The 17,837-nt window shown below is 40.3% G+C and overlaps 1 protein-coding gene across 1 annotated transcript in view; it reads left to right on the top strand.

Annotated features, from left to right (window-relative positions):
* Nucleotides 1–15,575, top strand: part of LOC126336109 (dehydrogenase/reductase SDR family member 11-like) — a 43,232-nt gene extending 27,657 nt beyond the window's left edge. Inside the window, exons 4-6 of the mRNA XM_049999588.1 lie at nucleotides 2,294–2,423; nucleotides 4,945–5,088; nucleotides 15,456–15,575. Of these exons, the coding sequence (XP_049855545.1) occupies nucleotides 2,294–2,423; nucleotides 4,945–5,088; nucleotides 15,456–15,500 (319 nt within the window). The 3' untranslated portion in view covers nucleotides 15,501–15,575. The remainder of the gene's footprint in view (nucleotides 1–2,293; nucleotides 2,424–4,944; nucleotides 5,089–15,455) is intronic.
* Nucleotides 15,576–17,837: the final 2,262 nt, after the last annotated feature.

Genomic DNA, 17,837 nt, shown 5'->3' with positions numbered 1-17,837 from the left:
AGTGCGATAAGGTTTCGCATACTGAGGGTTCCTGTTATCGACACTGATGTCGGCTAGGTATTCGTTGCAGAGATTCCAAGATTTTCGAGTATATTTTAATTTCAATAATACAGATGTGATCAACAGTCACGCAGCAGGCAGGCGACCATCCATTCAGGATGACGGTGTCGCTATGTTAAAAGTCAGACATCAGGCAAGGAATGCGTTTCTTGCTCGTATGATGCCTTTCGGGCTTTATCCGCCATTAGATATCCAGGAGCGATTACTGTCCCTAGATGTAGTGTTTTAAGTTGCGTGTGAAAGAAATATTCGCAGACTAGTCAAAAATCGTCAGACTAGTCAAAAATCGTCAAAAGTGTACAAGGCCCCAGGGACCAATAGGATCCTAGTCAGTTTATATACATATTTTGCAGCTGTGTCAGGCCCTTTTTTAAAGCATGATATACGGTAAATCTCTTGAACCAATAATTATGACCCGTGACTGGTCAAAGCAGAGGTGACACACAAAACTAGGGACCAATATTAGTGACATCCATCTGTTGTAGAATCTGAGAATATATTTAACACGTCGTTGTGTTTCAACGACAGTATTTATATTTCGGAGTATGAACTTTATTCCGATATCTCTATTATATATGAAATTTTCGATCATTTTTTCTTATAAAAATAAGAGACGTGACAGTTTTCTTTTTCTTCTTCTTCTTCGAGACTCACAGTTAAATTGTACCATTCCGGTATAATTAATTCTGTTGTGAAATAACATCTTTTAAGTAATTTACGACTTTATTTTGGTAACTGATTGCATTAACCTATCGTTCCCGTAAAATGAAATATTTCGTATATTTTTTGGCCTTTTAAACTGATTGAGGGTAGTTAGTTTTGTGACGCAGTGATCAATCGTCATAACCGCTCTATCGTTTTCACATTTCGACATTTATAAGACGAACATGCAGTATACAGTTTTACCAATGTCTGGTTGTAATTACTATTATATTATTATTATTATTATTATTATTATTATCATTACTGTGCAGACTGTTTCTTTACATTAACAACAATGACACGGTCTTGTAACACCAACGATGACTAGTGGGTCTGAAGCAAAACTCACATCAGTAAAGAAATAATCTCTTACAAATTCATGTCATACCAAAAAAATGATTAAGGTTCAATGCCTTCTTCCAAATTTTCGTAAGTGTATGTTTTCTTTTCTTGCTGGCAATGTGATTTGTCTTTGCTTCGTTAACATTTTACTTCCTTACTTAAATATAAAATCACAGAAATCCCCACTGGAGGGAAAGGATACATTATAGTTCTCAGATAAAATGTTGCGAGGTGTCTAGAACGGAATGGAGAAACCAATTCCCGACTTGTCACATGACATCGTGAAAACCATGGATGGAAGTAACGAGGCATATGCTATTTTTACTGCTGGAAAACATTTTACTTTGTACCACATCAACGCTCATGACCGTCGTTAAAATGGTGTATAAAATGATGCCTGTAAATGTGTTAAGAATTTTTTTGTATGGAGGTCCCAACATGTTGCGTAGAGAGTCATCGACAGATGCAGAAGTATCTTCAGGTCTGTCCAGAGAAGTGTATTAGCAGCCTTGCCGTTAGTGTTATTTATTTATGATATGGCAGACATTATCATAAATTCAGATTTTCTGCAGATGAGGCAGTTATCCGCAGTGAAGTATTGCCTGAAAACAAGCTGCAGAAATGTCCATACAGATATTGATAAGGTTTCAAAGTCGTGCCAAGATCGGTTGCTTGCTTTAAACATTCAAAAATATAAAACTGTGCACTTCACAAAGCGCACAAACAAAGTGCCCTAAGAGTACGGTTACTATGAGTCACAACTGGAAATAATCAATTCTTCAAAATGCTTTGACATAGCAATTTATCGCTATATGAAAAGGAATGATCGCATAGGCTCAGCATCAGATAAAACATGTGGCAGACCTCGGTTTCTCGGTGGGTCGCTGAAACAGCTGTATCGTCGGGCACGTGAAAACAGACACAAACTACCCCACGAAAGCCTAGCTACAAATCTTCAAGAGCCAATGTTGAAGAGTCTAGGAATACACTGGCACCTCTGACGTATCGTTCTCTTAGGTACTGCGAAGACAAGGTTCGATTAATTACAGCTCACGTAGGGGCAGATTGGTAGTCAATCTTGCCGCTCTCCTTTGCTCTGCCATTAATTTCACAGCAGTTTATAGAATGGAAACTTGATACGGAGCAACCTGAGCTTCGGTAAAGCTTTATGAGTGACTTTCCTTTGCAGTACTGCGGCCCATATACCGATTTTCAATGATGGCCTCGGGATGCACTCAGCCAACAAAACAGCTGTGAGGATTATGGCTGAAGGACTCAGGAAGGACCTCGTCGCCAAAAAGAGCAAGATTCGTGTTGGGGTAAGACAACATTTCTCGTCCTGTCAGTAACATATACTTATGAAGAAATCCTTTGATTAATGTGTTGTTATTGCGGTTTTGAGTCCGAAGGCTGGTTCTGTGCAGTTATCCAAGCTAAGCTACATGAGCACTTCTCTGAATAACTACTGCAACCAACATCCTTTTGAGGACTATTGTTGCAGTCAAACTTTTTTCTCCCTCTACAATTTTTATCAACACACACTTTCCTCCATAATTTGTCCCAGGATGTTTCCGATCAATCATTCCGTTCTTTTAGTCAACCTATGTCATACATTACATATTTCCCCAAACAGACCGTCTTGTTACTTCCTTATAAATTATCCGATCCACCCATCTTCAAAATTCTACTGTATCACCACATTTAAAAAGCGTCTGTTTTTACTGTTTAATATACATGTATCGCTTTCATAAAGAGCCATAATCCAGATTAGCACCCTCAGAAAATACTTATCTGCTTTTCAGAAATGCCTCCCTTACTTCTGGCAATTTTCATTTTGCATTCTCTCTACTACGGCGATCGTAAGTCATTTTATTGCTCAAATAACAAAACTCATCTACTGCTCAACCGTACTGTTTCTGACAGAATTACGATGTCATCGCCAAACATCAATGTTTTTATTCTTTCACTTTGAAGTTTGGCTTCATTTCTTTCACAGGCCCTTTTTAACTTCTACTTCCCTTTCATGTCCTTCGATTCTTATAACTGCAATCTGGCTTCTGCATAAGTTGTAAATAATCTTTTGCTACTTTTATTTTATCCCTACTACTCTCAGAGTCTCAGGTAGTGGATTCTAGTAAATGTTGTCAAAATATTTGTCTAATTCTATGAATACTATATGAGTACACTTGTCTCTCTTCAGGCCATGTTGTAGGATATGTCGTAAGGTCACTACTGCGAAGCGTGTTACTCAACCTTCCCGAAACTCAAACTGACCTTCCACGAGACTGGCGTCTACCAGGTTTTCCATTCTGCCGTAAATAATTTGGACCTGCATTTTTAAAAGATGTCTTATTGAAATGATGGTTCGGTAATATTTGCTAGTGTCAGTTACTGCCTTCTTTGGCATTGGAATCATTGCATTCTTTTGGAAGGCTGAGAGTATTCCGCCTTCGTCATATGTCTACCATACTAGGTGGAACAGTTTTGTTATATTCTCCAGAAGATCTCATTAATTATTATGAGAGAGTGTTGTCTTCTCGAGGTGCCTTGTTTTGACTTCGGTTTTTCAGTGCTCTGTTAAATTATTCTCACAATGTGGCATTCCCCGCGTCATCTTCACCTACTTCCATTTCCTTTTCTAAAACATTGTCTTCAAGTTCCTTTCCCTTAGACAACCCAGCTATATATTACTTTCATCTTCCAGCCTTCCCTTCTTTGCTTAGTAAGGGCTTGCCATCTTAATTCTTGATACTCATACAGCTGCTTCTCTTTGCTCCAAAGGTCTCTCTGATTTTCCAACAAGCGACATCTATAATTGTCATAGTCATGCATGATACTACGGCATTGCATTTCTCCTCGAGCCATTCTTGCTTTGCCCTATTGCATTTTCTTTCACATTTTTTTCATTTTTTAAGACTTCTGTATTCCCTTTGTCTGCTACAATTGCTTCATTTTGAAATTTTCTCCTCTAAGTTAAATCCCGTGTCTCCTGTGTTATACAAGAACTTCACACTTACCCTTTGGCTCAATAATTCTCTGGTGCCGTCGCTATTTCATTTCGCATTGATGCTAATCCATCTTCCTTTCGCTTGTTTCAGTCTATTGTTGCCGAATGCTACCTTTGAAACTCTCAACAACCTCTGGTTCTTTTCATTATGAAGATCCCTTATCCTTATATTCCTACTTTTGTATAATTTATTAAGTTTTATTCTAGATTTCATAAACAATAAGTTAAGGTTGCAATCCACATACGCGCCTAGTTCCGAAACCTCGGTCTTATCACTACATAGACTGTAATTTATAATTAAGTAATATATCGGGTGTAAAATACGCTTCACCTTCACTATAAACAAATAACGTAGTTTTTTTTATTGTAATTTTTACAAACGATGTCACATAGGAAAAAATATTTTTACAGTAGCAGAGAAGTAGTAGAGAAGTATGTATGTAACAAAACTGTCTGCTATATTAAGATTCTAAATCACATATTTGATTTTCCCTTGGGAAAGGTGGCTTCGAGTCTCTGTCTCAGACATAAATTTGTCAATATCACTAAGCGTCGATGTTACTCTGGTTTAGAAGGAAAGATTTCAGCTCAAATATAGGTTTGGTGAAAGGTATGTTTCCAATGGTAGCTATAATACGAAACCATACTGTTATTCTGTGACTGAAATAGGTTGGCTTTAATTTAAAAAGAATCAAGAATACGGTTTATCGAAAAATTGCAATGTTTGTGACAATACATTACAAAATTCCTTCATTTCCAAGACAGAATTACAGACATCATCTTGTACCACTGTACATGTATTAAACACTAACAATTAATGTCTCTCTTTGCAGCAAATTTCTCCAGGGGTCGTAAAAACCCCTGTGCTTACCCAGTCTGAAAAGTTTGCAAAGACCTTCGCGAATATGCCCTGCTTGCAAGTGGAAGATTTAGCAAACGCTGTTGTCTACATGCTTTCTCAACCCCCAAGGGTTCAGGTGAGTTTCTCTTCTGATTTTGCAAGTAGCCTTATTCCACAAATGTTCGAAATTTCCCTTTAAATTTTTTTAATAATCAAGTAAGCTTAGTGATTACTTCTAAAACAGGTAATTACGGAGATGGTATCGTCCACATCTGCATAAATATGTACCTAAGCAGGAAACTAATTCCACTGACAGCCAAGGGAAATCATCAGCAATTCACCGACAACAGTTTGAGAAGGCGGGACCCATTTTGATGGTTGTCATTCGCTATTGCAATAGGGATATGGGTGCGTACCCTGGTCGCCGATTTGTGAGCGCGCAGTTTAGAGGCACGTGAAAGAAAATAGTACGGGCAGAAGGGAGAGGGACGAGGGAAGATGACATTGAAGAGGGGAATAAGGTAAAGTCGCGGATTCAGAAGAAGGAGAAGAATGGAAAGGAATGGGTTTGAAGGCACTAAAATGGAGATGGAACAAAAATGTATGAAAGGGAATAATCGAGAAATTTAGATAGGATTGTGTTGGGCAATAGTTGCTTAAGACCTAACTTTATACGATATGCAGACGTCTGTATACAGATTTGCTTCGATCAATAATGAAGCAAAGAAAAATGAATCAAGCTATTGTTGCAAACATTGCGACGGGCTGCGTTTTGTTCTATGCTTTGAACACTTCTGAGCAAAAGATAAACGTGTACCTTCTGCATCACTGAAAAATTCTGTTGATCTCAATAAACAAATTTACAGGTGGAGCAGCGATGAGATTTAAACAAAGAACGGGATAAGGTCGATAGGTTGAGGGAGTGGGAATAACGTCGAAGTTTGCTATGGGTGCTACTTACATCAATGGTCCTAGTCGGGAAGTTCATAATGAGATATGAAAGGTACAGTTCGCTTGCTCAACCACGTCGACACATCCCTTGTGCTAGCAAAAAAATGAAAACAAGTGAAGTTCAGACAAACATGTTATAAACCTCTTTCCGAAATTCAAGGAGGGAATATGGTTTCAGAACTCAATGATCACTTAAAAGAGGTAGTAACTTGTGAGGTAGCGTAGTGGCAATTCAAATTGAATGCCTACTGAGTATAAACTCAGTTGCGCGACTGGATTCGTGATTTCCTATCACAAAGGTAAAAATACATAATGGCGGAAAATCAACGAGTAAACAGATGTGATAAGCCGACGTTCTCCAAGATAGTGTTATACGCCCTTTACTGTTTCTAACCTATTTAAACGATTTAGGAAACAACTTGTGTAGCCCGCTTAGATTATTTGCAGATGGTGCTGTGATTTACCGTCTAGAAAAATCATCAGAAGATCAAAACCAATTGCAAAATGACTTAGGGACATTATGCGTATGATATGAAAAGTGTCTCTGAACAATGAAACGTGTGATGACATTCACATGAGCACAAAAAGAAATCCGCTGTGGCCGAGCGGTTCTAGGCGCATCAGTCTGGAACCACGTTGCTGCTCCAGTCGCAGGTTCGAATCCTGCTTCGGACATGGATGTGTGCGATGTCCTAGGTTAGTTAGGTTTAAGTAGTTCTAAGTCTAGGGGACTGATGACCTCAAATGTTAAGTCTCATATATATCACAAAAAATAAAAAAATTCAGAAAAAAATCACAATATATGAAGGGTGTCAGGTCGTCTAAGTAGCCAGGGAATTACTGTTCCGAACACCGTAAAGAGGAACGATCCCTTAGATGATATTGTGGAGAAGGCGAACCAAAGACGGCATTTTAATGGCAGAACACTTAGAAGATACAACAGGTCTACTAAAGAGACAGCCAACAGCCACGTGTTCATCCTTTGCTAAAATAGTCCTGTGCGATTACAGATCCTTACTAGGTCGGGTTGATGGAGGAAGTCGAAAAAATTCCAAGACGGGCAGATCGTTTTGTATAGTCGCAAAAGAGGAGAGAGAATGTCTCGCGTATGATACCCGAATTGAGGTGACAATAATTAAAATAGAGGAATTTTCTTAGCGTCAGGATCATCTCATCAGATCTCTGTCACCAGCTTTCTCATCGGAGTGCGACAAGAGAAATGAGAGCTCCCACAGAAAGATTTTAGCGTTAATTTTTCCCAAGCTGTTTTAGAGAGTAGACTCGAAGAGAGATAATCTGAAGGTGGTTCGAAGAACCGTGTGCCAGGCACTTAACTGTGAATTGCAGAGCAGACATGACGAGGCACCACGAAAGAATTATCATAATGGGACGGAAATCGGTAGCTGTGCTATACATGTACGGGCAAATAGAAGATTACAATCGGATGATTTATTCAAGAGAACGAGGTTCACAAATTGAGCAAGTCAATAACGCATTGGTCCATCCCTAGCCCTTATGAAAACAGTTATTCGGCTTGCAGTGATTGAAAGAGTTGTTGGATGTACTTCTGAAGGAAATCGTGCCAAATTATGTCCACCTGGCGCGTTGGATCGTGAAAATCCCGATGTAGTTGTAAGGCCCACCCGTAGCGTTCTAAACGTTCAAAATGGCTCTGAGCACTATGGGATTTAACTTCTGAGGTCATCAGTCCCCTAGAACGTAGAAATACTTAAACCTAACTAAACTAAGGACATCACACACATCCATATCCGAGGCAGGATTCGAACCTGCGACCGTAGCGGTCACGCGGTTCCAGACTGTAGTGCCTAGAACCGTTCGGCCACCCGGCCGGCTCTAAACGTTCTCAATTGGGGAGAGATCCGGTGACCTTACTGGCCAACGTACCCTTAGGCATGCACGAATACAAGGAGTAGGAACTCTCACCCTGTGCGGGCTGCCTTTATCTTGCTGTAATTTAAGTCCTGGATGGCTTGACAGGAAGAGCAACAAAATGAGGCTTAGAATCGAGTAGACGTGCTGCCCTACTGTAAAGTTACCGCAGATGACAATCAGAGGGGTCATGCTATGATGTGAAATGGGACCCGAGACCATCACTCCTGGTTGTCAAGCTGTGTGGTGGGTGACAGCCAGGTTGGTATCCCACTGTTGTCCGAGTCGTCTCCATATAGGTCTTTGCTGGTAATCGGGGATCACATCGTAGCGGCACTCTTCACGGAAGGTGATTTTACTTCAGTCAATGAGATATGAGTCCGAAGATGTTGTCCAGTGACGCCCCAGGAGCGATCGGCTTGGGGTGCCTTTTTTTTTTCATAGCAGGGCCCCTTTAGTTGTCATTCGCGGTACCCTCACAGCACAGTGATACGTCGACGATTTTCTATGGTTCGTTTTGTTGCCATCAATGGCAAGCCATCCTGGGCTTACATTTCAGCAAGATAATGCCCAGCCGCAAACAGGGAGAGTCTCCACTGCTTGTCTTCGTGCTTGTCAAACCTTACCGCGGCCAAGATCGGCGGATAACTCGCCAGTTGGAACGTTGGAGAGTTATTGGTAGGACCCTCCAACCATATCGGCTTTTTCACGATCTAATGCGCCGTTTGGACAGTAGGAAACCCAACAGCTCTATCAATCAGTACCAAGCTGATTAACTGCTTTCATAATCTCCAGAGGTGGACCAAGGCGTTATTGACTTGCTTAATTAGTGAAGTTTCTTAGTTTTTTCTCTTCAATAAGTCATCAATTTTTCTGAAATTTTAATGATTTGATTGTCCCATTTGGATAATTTCTTTGTGAAGGTATGCGTTCTAGGGCAGTTTGTGAATAATGTAGCGCTTGTTTGTTACTTAAGAAGCAAAAAGTGCTGATACCTCACTCGTAGTCTAATTATTTTGCTCTACTTTATGCACGTATATCTACGTCTGGATCTACACTCCATATGGCGGAGTGTACACGTAGATTGCCATCGTTACAAGTGCACAGTTCACGTTAGGAGCCTGCTTCGCTCACTACCAGCACAACCACCGCCGACATTCCAGGAACGCGACCCGCTCTCTGTTGAATCGTTCGCACTTCGTGAAAGTTCTTGTCGCCTATTACGCCTGTTCAGTGACGTGCCATGACGAACGTGCTTGGTGTCGGGCTTGACCTGCACTGTTTTTAAAGACCGTTTCAGTCCACATGTGAGCGTTGTCTCCGGTGCTCAGTCACTGCAAGTCTACTTACTGTGTACTTTGTTGTTTCCAATACAATAGTATATACTATTCTCCTCAAATCACCTTATGGTGCGTAATTGAGGGCAATTTTGGAACCAATCTCCATACTCCATTCAGTGTTCCATTCTCGAATGCTTCGTTGGGATAATGACCGTCGATAAAATCTCCTCATCAGCTTTATTTTCTATGATTTTTTCGTCCTGGTGAGTTGGGAGAAGTATGGAGATGTAATCTGCTGCCCGACGCTCCTTGGAACGTACGCTCTAGGAATCTGAAAAGTGAAATACAAATCCTCTATCTTAGCGGCTGCCTCTGGAGTTCGTTCAGTACTTGTAACACTTTCTAAGCGATCCATTGACAAAACGAACACTTGTTTCTTGTTTTTTCTCTATCTGCTCCATTAATGTAACATGGTAAGGCTCTTAGACTGATGAAAAATACCAATGAATCGCTCTTAGGACTGTTTTGTAATTCATCTTCGTGGACAGAACTTATTTTCTTTAGCTACTAGAGAAATTCCAAATCTTTTGATTCTATTCATCATATAGAAATACACAAAAGACATTTCTGGGTAGTTACTAAAGATAAGACTGCAGTAATTCTATTCATCATAGAGAAATACATACAAACACTTCTGTGTAATTACTAAAGAGAAAACTGCAGGGTTACATTCCACAGATGTCTAGCAAGTCTTGCGTAGCACCAACCTACGAAGAATTTACGGCACTTCGTGCAATGTTTCTGCTTTGGCACTCGATCACTGTACAGATCAAACAAGCGCCGAGCTACCCTAGTGCCGCCCAGGCTCCCCTTTGGGGCACATTCGCACATCATACCCCACATGAAGCCACGACACATTGGTATTTCGTGGTTCGCAATTGACAAATATTGTGATGTTTTACTTGCTTTACGGATTACAGTAGAAACAAATTTATAAGTGATAACAATCTTTTGCACAAGCTGTCGTAATTTGGATTAGCATATCGGTACTGTGTAGCTATTTTCAAGTGTATAGCATAGCCCAGCACTTGGACATGATAGCTTTAAAGTCAGAGTTTACGCTGGTCACACATTTTAGTTTTAAAATAAACAAGACACCAAATGTCACGAGTTTATGTCCTACAACAAATGTTCCAAAATTAAAACTTTCAAGTGAAAAATGTTTAGTATGTAAAAACGTATGACGGTTTTTCTTACAAATCTTTCCAAATCAAGAGTAGAAACTTTGCTACGTACTTCGCCAGTGAAAATGCTATCAGTGTCGCAGATTATATGTAAAGAAGTTGTGTTGCTCCGTTTATGGACAGAAAAAAACAACACAATTATATTTTATATTCTTTCACATGTACTTACTTGGGGCCGATATTTAACTAAATACTAAAAAATTCCTTGTAGTCACAAAGAAATAATTTATTCTTACGATGAAAAAAATTTGTATCTTATTGTTATACAAGGTGAGATACTAACTATTGCCACCTAGAATAGCTCAGAAAGTATGATAGTAGCTGTAAAGTTTGTGGAACAAATATTGCATGGGACAACGGGAGCCATAATATTACGCTGGTTTTTTGTTACTAGCTGGGGTCTCATCAGAGAAATGAAGTTTGTTTTCTTAAGTGGGATGCTGTAGTTTGGTACTTATTTTCTGATAGCGGCTATCGAGACGAATCCAACGATGTGTAACAGTAAGGTCTTTGAAGGTCAGCGTAGGTCAAAAAGGTGGCATGAACGTCCATTTACAGAAGGTGTTCGAAGTAATAATCATTGGCATTAGTGCAGTGCTGCAATCTTCTTATGATGGACTGAGTGGTATTCCTTATCACATTGGCACTTATCGAAGCACATGCTCTGACAATTCTCTCTCGTATATCGTGCAAATAGTAAATATTCGCCGAATACAGCGTATCCAACTAACGTGCCATTGACATGTAAACATCATTCGACTGTTTCGCAATACAACACTAATAGGAACGGTAAGACTAGTATCGTCGAATCAAGTAAATGTGAGTGATATACTCTTTCGAAGAACAAGTCGATACCCTTCTCATTTACGGAGAATGCCAACGAAATTCAGTGAGAGCTAGAGACATATACAATGAAAGATAACCTCAACGTACTCACCCTACACGGCGTACATTTAAATATATGTATGACAAATTGAGAAGAACTGGCCTTTAACGCATCGGAAACATATCCGGCAAAGGAAAGTTATTAACGAGGAAACGGAAATTGGTACTGTTGCCACTGTGGTTCGATATCCATGTGTTAGTTCGCGTCAAATCGCAAGGAAATCTGGCATGAGCCAGAGTAGTGTTGTTCGTGTTCTGCATCGCCATAAATATCATGATATGATAAATAGCAGTCTCCACCAAGAATTAACTGGTACGGATTGTATGTGTCGCATTGAATTTTGCCGATGGGCTCAACTTCAGATTCAGAAGGCTGACACGTTTATTAATTTGATTTTATTTACTGATGAGGCTACATTTACGAACGATGGAAATGTTAGTTTGCATATCATGCATTATTGGGCAACTGAAAATCCATGATGGATGCTGTGAGTTGCACACCAAAAATCGTTGTCGGCGAATGTATGGTGTGGGATTCTGGAGGACAGAATTATAGGCTCCTATTGCATCGAATGACATGTTAGTGGTAGGAAATACACCACATTCCTGCAAGAAACATTATGTCTGTTATTGAAAAATTACCTTTAGGAACAAGGAACAGAATGTGGTATCAACAAGATGGGTGTCTGGCACATTTTTCTCTGGTGGCTAGAAATGAGTGGCAGAGACAATCCCTAAATCGTTGGATTGGACGCGGAGGAGATGTGTCGTGGCCAGTTCGTTCGCCAGACTTGACGCCTCTGGATTTTTTTCTTGTGGGGATTCGCAAAATACGTTGTTTGTAAAGTCGTTCCGACTACACCTAAAGATATGCGAGAAAGAATTGTCAGAGCAGGTGCTTCTATAAGTGCCGATGTGGTAATGAATACCACTAAATCCATGATAAGAAGATTGCAGCTCTGCACTGATACCAATGGTCATCACTTCGAACGCCTTCTGTAAATGGACGTTCATGCCACATTTGTGACCTTCGTTGACCTGCAAAGACCTTACTGTTACACATCATTGGATTCGTCTCGATAACCGCTATCAGAAAATGAGTACCGAACTACAGTATCCCATTTAAAGAAACGAAGTTGACCCTCCTAGCAACCAAAAACCAACGTTATGTTTTGGCCTCCGTTGTTCCATGCAAAATTTGTCCCACAAACGTTTCAGCTCCTATCATACTTTCGGAGTTATTCTTGGTGGCAATAGCTAGTGACTCACCCTGTAGCCGACTGCTATGACCGAGCGGTTCTAGGCGCATCAGTCCGGAACCGCGTTGCTGCTCTGGTCGTAGGTTCGAATCCTGCCTCGGACATGGATGTGTGTAATGTCCTAGGTTAGTTAGGTTTAAGTAGTTCTAAGTCTAGGGGACTGATGACCTCAGATGTTAAGTCTCATAGTGCTTAGAGACATTTTTCACCCTGTACATATCATTTTGTGACAGTAGCGGCTCCCCATTCCCTATTCTGGCGATAACATTAAGCATTGAGCTAATTATTGCATGCATTTTAAATAAAATAAACTAATAAATTCACCACCAAGGTTTAAATCACTGAGACAAATTACTGATAGTTTTGTTGTGTCTGTCTTGGTACACAACGGTAAGGAGAGGTGGGTTATAGAGTGGTGTGGCAACTGCCGTTGTAGAGAAAACGGACGGGAACAGAAATGGTTGTGAACAAATTAACAGTAAACAGCGGGTTGACTTAAACTGTATTTCTCCAAGCATAGGACTCATTACAAATACTGCAGCAAGAAACAGAGTCCAGCTTATAGAAGAGCCACAAGGATGAGGTTCTCTGAACTAAAGCACAAAAGATGGTGTTGGAGCAGTGACTAGGAGGTATCTGTGTATTGTCATGATGAAAAGGGGCTCCAAGTGCAAAAAAAGTGTGCGGCTGCCGCCGGCGGTCCTTCATCTCGGTGGCAGAGGGCGCCCGTAGTACGGCGCTGCTGCAGACGTGGTTCAATGGGCGTGCTCCATCAGCCCGCCAGATGCTGCGCGACCAGTATCGGCATCTAACGGAAACAAGCAGTTCTGTTGCCAACTTTCTGCCGCCTGTGGGGCCGTATTCATACGTGACAAGGTAGAACGGAGGTGCAACGAACAGTAAATAATGTACCTCCACTGCAATGATTACATTTCGCCTAATAAACTTTATTGTTCATAAAATTCATACATGAATTCATAGGCTGGCAAAAGTGTCTAAATACTTGATTTCTAAAAGGCTCGAGCTCCAATACAGTGGTTGGTGAACACATTGTACAAAAATAAGAAAGAGAGTAGTTGAAAAAGTAAAACCAATAACCACATCTAGAAATTAACAGAAACTAAACACACTACCTCTCATATAATAAGAATCTAACCGTCATACAATGCACTGAAAATAAGTGTTGATCAGTTGAAGAAATTATGCGAAGTCTCACAGTGGCAAACTGAGTTCCAGACTCAGTGCATAAATTAAGAGCCCAGATCAATTTCAGGCGCAAAAATAAAACTTTTGCTGAACTACAGGCAAAAATAAATCAGAACCCTGGCTATTTTAGCCAATCGCTAAGCCCCAACAGAATTGTGCGAAATATTACGAAGTGTCGCGACTGACGATACAGAAGATCTCTGTCACCGAAAATGTCTGCAGCTGCTCTACCACGCAGCCCGAGATAGCTTTTGCCTCTTCAGTTTTATACCAAATTGTGATCGACTGCGAGATGGTCGTCACCCTTTTAACGCCCCTTAATGTGTTGTACATTCAGCAGCCTGATTCACAACTTTTAACACATGTATGATATCCAAAATATGATTTCGGAGTTAGCTGTGCGCTAAAATCCTAAGCAAAACTGAAACGTCACACTTAATTTTACGTGCATTAGTTCGTCCAAAATATAAGATGAAATAAATGCAAAGTTTGATAGCAGTGCTGAAAATCAGTTCATAACCTCTGTGGTGTAACTTATTACAGTAAATATGTCTATGGCGCCATCTTCTTATGACAGTTTTCCTCCTCTTTTCATTGCACTACTCAGAATTAGGCTAAGTGTAGTAATATTTAACCTAAAGGCGAAACTTCGCAAATTAATAAAGAGTAAATTTAAAAATTTAATATCTTGTGGGCAAAATGTTAAACGCGGTTTACCATTATGTTCGGCAACGCATGCTGCGTTGTTAATGGCGTGTGTATTGAATTCCAGAGTTTAACTAAAGTTCAATTAAAAAGTGTCTCACAACTTAATCAATTATGATATGTTACATGTGAGTAGTTCAATCGAGATTCATTACTAAGAACCATCATAGTGCTTGATCTCCTTTGTAAACAAGTATTAGAAAAGTTATTGATGATGTGTTGAAGTTCAGGTATATACATCTTCTCGGACTTGTATTTTCTCATATAGATTAATCACAAATCTCGGCTGCCTGCTGGCAGAATCACTTTGATGTCTTCTTTAATGTCACGTACCGTCCTTGTCTGCCCCTGTCGTGGTTTGCGACATAAAGTGAGCAAACCTGAGCGATAGAAATGAACCCCCTGTGCACGATAGCGGCGGAAATGACGTCGCGCCCCGTGGTTAGAGTCTGACAGGTCCACGTGGCACGGCCGCCCACTTTCGGTGGTCAGCCACGTGGCGCAGGGATCCGCCGTGCAGAAGCAGCCGACACGCCCACCACGGCCCTGCCTGGTGCCCACAATAAAGCAAACTTAAGGTTTACTTCATAAGCGTCCTGCAGCACATACCCACCCACCAGCAGAACGAGCTCCTGGTGTCGCCCTCTGTCACCGTTCCAACGCTGTGTCGTAGAATAAGTCAGTGGCAGCCAGCCTGGCTGCTGGTGCCACTACTGGGCGTTCCAGCGTTCAGGGTGGGCAGAAGGCGGTTTGGGTGTTACAAGCATTTTCATTAGATTTTCATAAAAATTTGACATAAAATAATATGTCAGTTATAATAAATATACTCTGAAACTTTCTGAAGTATGGTATATAATTTTTACCAAGTAACGTTACTTCCCTACTTTATAAATCACCATTACTGTGCGGCCGGTGGACAGTTAAAAAGTTTTGCTGTTACCAGAGATAACTAAAAAAAGGTTTACTACTCCTTCTGCAACCCAATGAAAAAAGGGCAGCTATGGAAACCGAATGTACTAGCATATCCTATCAGTATTTTCTTTCCTACTTCTCCTCCTAATTAATGTGTTTAATCTGTTTCAGGTTCACGAAATGATTATCCGGCCAACAGGCGAATACTACGACTGACCTTGCACTGAATGTTTCTTTCAGTGTTCTCTAATTTCTGATTTTAAGATTAATAAAACATCTGTTTTTAAATTGTGTGTTAATTGCTTTGTGCATGTACGCCGTCAAAGTAGCTAAATGTGACCTCCACACTGCCAAGCCTGTTACGCAATACGAAGTCCTTTCCTAGTTCTATGTGTTAAAATACCTTCCCCATGCAATGAATACTACAGTCATCCTGATGGACAATGTGTAGCGCTTTAATAATTTATGGAGGGGCACGAAGGTCGTCTCTCCACGAAAGCTACCCACGTGTGTCCTAGTGCCTTTCCTACGCAGTTTCTGACACCACAACAAGCTACAGTCTGCGAAATGTGAGCATGAGATACCTGACAGCTGATGAATGTCACTCGAAGGAAATAAAGGAACTAATGTGTAATGGGCTTAACCTCTCAAACGGCATCCCCTACTGAAATGATAGCCTCATAAATATTTTAACTATTATTTGAGCTAATGAAACGTCTAACCACCATCGACACATTATCAGGCAAACATATTCAATCACGAACATCCACCTCAGTGCCTTAACAAACAACCTTAGCGAAGTGAAACACGTAGACAGTAAGTTCGGTATATATTTTTTGATGTAAATAAGATTGGTAATACGTAGACAAAATAACTAACGAAACAGGACTCAAAAGAATATTTGACTACATTATGTTAAACAAATACGTGAAATGTACAGAATCCTCAGTTTCAGCTCATGGGTGCAGACGGCTGCGAGAAGTAATTCTGAGTACTTGGCATTTCAAAAACTTCTGCAGCTGATCTCTCATGATTTTGTATTATTGCATGTTTTATTACAAGTGATACATTCCCTCAAACGTTTACGTTTTTACCCCTTGATTCTGCTTCTACTTAAGTAGTTGTAAAGTTTATAAATTTTAATGCATCCAGTTACCATCACATTCACCACTAAGTTTCACAAGTAATGACCTAGCTTGGTATTACATTGCCTCCCTGACACTCCAATAAAATCTGTGATGCCAACAGAAAACAGACCATCTACCACCAAAGTGTTGACAACCGACAAAATTCAGCGTGTTGGCGTTTTATGCTGCCAATACACCATTCAGCGTTCTGAATGTCTTAACAATTTAGTGCACATGTAAATAATTATGCGCTATAAGCAACTACATTACAGCACTCACACGTGGAGACTGTCTTTGACTGATTACTAAGCGACAATATCTCTGGCCTTTGACTCAAGGAAGTGAAGCTTTTAACTTCGCTGATGAAATGTTTGTCAGATGAAAGATAGTGTTAAACGACTTCATTTTGCGTTAGGAGATACCATTTTTCAATATTACGACGGTGACATCCAGGATAACTGAACACACTGCCAGCGCAATTTGTGATTCTCTTGTCATGCTAACATTATGTTAGCATGATGGAGACGCCTGCAAGGGAAAGGTAGCTCGTTGACGGGATAGCGAAACTGACTGTGACGTGTGTCCCTACACACGTCACTTTGTATGTAAGGGTTTTCTACCATATGCTAATGAAATGTTTTAACAAAGAAAAATAAAGTTAGCTGACGAAATTAGTTGCCACGCTTATAATGACTATGTCGTGGGCTACCTGAAAATGGTATTCTGTTTCGTGAAACCAGATAATGAGCTGTTGCATTTCGTAATGATCTGATTGCTGACCGTATTTCCAGCAGCGTAAAAATATTCCGATCGCAGATTACTTGAATAATTATTAGTATTTCACAGCAGGTTGTGGTTATTTGCTGTTGACTGGGCCTGGATGAATCTGTTTCATGCTTTTCACGTTTTTCCCCTCTACAGCATCTTATAGTAGCATGGAAGTTTTTCCTGATACCGATGCCCTATCATCCTGTCCCCTCTGCTTGTCAGGGTTTTCAACATATTCCTTTCCTCTCCGATTCCGCACAGAACCTCCTTATTCCTTACCTCATCTATCTACCCACTTTTCAACATTCGTCTATAAAACCATATCTCAGATTCTACCATATTTTTCTGTTCTAGTTTTCCCACAGTCCATGTTTCACCACTATACAGATCTGTGCTCCAACAGTACATTCTCAGAAAATTATTCCTCAAATTAAGGCATACGTTAGTAGACTTATCTTGGCTAGGAATGCCCCTTTGGCCAGCGCTGGTCTTCTTTTGATGTCCGTCATTGGTTATTTTGCTGCTTAGGTAGCAGAATTCCTTAACTTCATGAATTTCTTTACCATCAGTCTTATGTTAATGTTCTCTTTGATCTCATTTCTGCTACTTCTCATTACTTTCGTCTTTCTTTGATTTACTCTCAGTGCGTATTCTGTTC

Source organism: Schistocerca gregaria, chromosome 2 (assembly GCF_023897955.1).
Source record: "Schistocerca gregaria isolate iqSchGreg1 chromosome 2, iqSchGreg1.2, whole genome shotgun sequence".
NCBI lineage: Eukaryota > Metazoa > Arthropoda > Insecta > Orthoptera > Acrididae > Schistocerca > Schistocerca gregaria.
The sequence above is the reverse complement of the archived record's forward strand: the minus strand, read 5'-3'. Positions and strand labels throughout refer to the sequence as shown.